Source organism: Phaethon lepturus, unplaced genomic scaffold (genome assembly GCF_000687285.1).
Source record: "Phaethon lepturus isolate BGI_N335 unplaced genomic scaffold, ASM68728v1 scaffold9857, whole genome shotgun sequence".
Classification (NCBI taxonomy): Eukaryota; Metazoa; Chordata; class Aves; order Phaethontiformes; family Phaethontidae; genus Phaethon; species Phaethon lepturus.
The window spans coordinates 1-2,898 of NW_010552597.1; the positions used below are offsets into that span (position 1 = coordinate 1).

At 42.3% G+C, this 2,898-nt stretch overlaps 1 protein-coding gene across 1 annotated transcript in view; it reads left to right on the top strand.

The window, feature by feature from the left end:
- Positions 1 to 61: 61 nt before the first annotated feature.
- Positions 62 to 2,898, top strand: part of ECHDC3 (enoyl CoA hydratase domain containing 3) — a gene marked incomplete at its 5' end in the record, with an annotated part of 8,375 nt that continues 5,538 nt past the window's right edge. The window contains 2 exons of the mRNA XM_010291270.1: positions 62 to 214; positions 2,465 to 2,562. Of these exons, the coding sequence (XP_010289572.1) occupies positions 62 to 214; positions 2,465 to 2,562 (251 nt within the window). The remainder of the gene's footprint in view (positions 215 to 2,464; positions 2,563 to 2,898) is intronic.

Here is a 2,898-nt window from a genome sequence, read left to right on the forward strand (position 1 = left end):
CGCAGCGCTGCGGCCCGTGCTTGAGGCGCCGGGCGCGTTTATTGCTTTTCTTGTTTAATAGTAACCCTCTTTGTACGAAACGGCTTTTACAGCAACATTGTCTTGAACAACCCGAGGAAGAGGAACGCCCTGTCCCTCTCCATGCTGCAGTCCCTCAGGGAGGACCTGCTGCACGACGCCAAAAGCAAAGACCTCCGAGTTATCATCATTTCAGGTACTTCCGTCATTGCAGGCCGACGGAGGAGAAGGGAGGGAGGCCGAGGGAAGGAGGAGGAACGGGATAATACGGAATTTCAACTGAAATCTCTCACAAAATTACAGAAAATGGGCGAGGAAGGGACTTGCGTGCTCTCTCCCATACAGTGGGCCAGAGGCATGCGGGGTATCCTGCGGGAGCCGTCGCCCTTCAGGCCTTGCTGTCATGCTGTTCTTTTATACTCACCCCAATTTCCACTCTCACGTACTTAATTCCTCATTTTTGAACAGGGCATTAACGTTTGACTTTGTTTTTGTTATGTTTTTGTTGATAGTTAACGCGTCTAAGAAAGAACACGAGGAGAGTTTGAGAACGGCATTTCAGTCAGGTTGTGCAGTGTGTTACAGAGCCGATGAGCTGCTTCCTTTTGCAAAAACTATCAGAAGATTAAATAATCGGTTTAAAAACTGTATGTAAAGAATACTGTAAACAGGTTCTAACAGTTATCAAACTAAATAAATAACATTCCCAGATACAGGTTTTCATGCAGAAACAGGCTGAGCTGATGTGACACTTGTTACTTTCAGTGGCCGGTGCAGGTAGAAGTAAACAAGGCTCACAAGGTTTCTTCAAATCATGTGCGCTGTTCCCTGCTCTAAGCCAGGATCAGCCTCCTTATCTTTGCTGCTAGTTTGTCAAAATTGTTTTTAAAACTCTCCGATGAAGAGGAGACCATAATATCAATACTGCATCTATAAAACATTCTCTCTCAGAGCCTGTTACAGTTTTCTTCCATGTAGGTATTAACCTGTAGAGTACTTAAAGATAATGAAACTTGAGCTGTTCTTAAGCCATCTTTTTTTCCTCTGCTATTTTAAGATAATCTTCCCCTGTCCCCCTTCCAAACATCTTGGAGAAATAGGTTTATTAACCTAGGATGCTGCAGTGTCCTGTACGCAGAGGAAAACACTGTGCATTAGTGCACATGCACAAGAGTGGAAGTAAGCTAACTTCACAGGGGTGAGTTTAAATATATATATTCAACACTTCAAAGAGCAGTTACAAATTTTGTGAAACATTTCAGGTTCTTCTTTGGAAGCACAGTGGTCTGGGAGTTTGCGAGCATGGTTTAATTTGGTTTTTTGTTTTAGTTTAAAAAGAAATTGCATGTTCCTGTTGATTTCCAATTCCATTGCTGAATGGAATGTAAAAGAAGAAATCTCAAGAAAATAAAAGACTTCTCAGGGAGCGGTTTGAGTCTTTAACACAGACTTTGCTGTGGGTTCTTCTTCAGTGAGGCACAAACACAGATGTGATTAATTTCCAGATATGTGTTGCTGACCCCATGAACTGACTGATGTTAATTGTGTGGTTATTTCTGGGTACACCGTGCCACAATAATCTGGTCTGTAAGAAACAAATGCAAAATGCATAGGTAAGTTTGTATCTGCATAGCTGTAGCTGGAAATGTCACATCCATACAAATATCTGAAAAGTTCTGCAGGGTTCAAAAACATCAGATTGGTTTATTCTTATGGCAGATACCCTCATAACAAAGGAAGACCGTTGTAAAGATAGTGTACCCGCAAAGGGTGTTTTGATCTTAGCTGCCACTGGAGGCAAGCAAATCCAAAACTGAGGTCCATAGAAGCCTGCTCTTTTGCTGCCCAAACCCTGGGCATGCTTTTTAGGATTCTTGGTTTTAGCCATGGAGGAAAAGATACCCCAACAACCCTTCTGTTTCTCCTCTAGCAGAACAACCTTTTTTCTTTTTTTTTTCCCCCATTGTGGCTTTGAACACCATGACACAAAAATCTTGATATTTATTTAGCAAAAGTTAATCATTAATGCTAGGTACAATAAATAGGGACTAACTGTATTTATTAGTCTGAGAGCAGAGCACTCCATCCTTGCTCCAGCTGAGTAGTTTACATTGAACCAAGGAGCTGTTTAGCATAGTGTTCTTACAAGAAACTGGGCTCAGAGGTGTGAAGTGCCTCATTTTTAACTGAGTTAACTTGTAATGGAAATAAAACTAGGCCTTTAAAAATGTTTATGGGTGTTACTGCGGTTTAGTGTTGCACTGTGGAAGTCTGAAGTTGTTACAAAGCCCAGAAGGCAATATTTCAGAACTTTGTGCAAAACTGCCTCCTGAAGCTCCTTTTTTTTGACCATTGACACCTCTGTGCCGTTAATGGGGGCATTGATATGCTACTACCCCGGGTTTCTTGGTTAATACAGACTGTCTTTTCCTGAAATGTTTTGCAGCTGAAGGACCTGTATTTTGTTCTGGCCATGATTTAAAGGAACTGTCAAGTGAAGATGATGTGAAGCATCATTCCCAAGTATTTGAAATATGTGCGGAGGTAAGCAGTTCTTAAGTGCCACCCCTTTTGCCTGGTATTAGGAGCAAGCAATGATACTGGTTTAAGGAGAGACAGCATTGCTCGTCTGCTAGCTAAAGCGCAGACCGTAGCTCCAGATTCCTTGCTTTTTGCTGCTCTGCCATTCTTAATACCTGATCCTGGTGAAATTATGTTTTCCCTGGATTTCTCTACATGCAAATAAAAGGGCTAGAATGCCAATGTGCATGTCTCCTGCAATGGGTACAGTCGTGGTGTGTTCCTTAGAATAGCCAGTGTTCCTTGCAGCTGAGTATTTGGGCAATGTGTCAGAAATAGTGTGGCCAGCAGGGGTAGGGA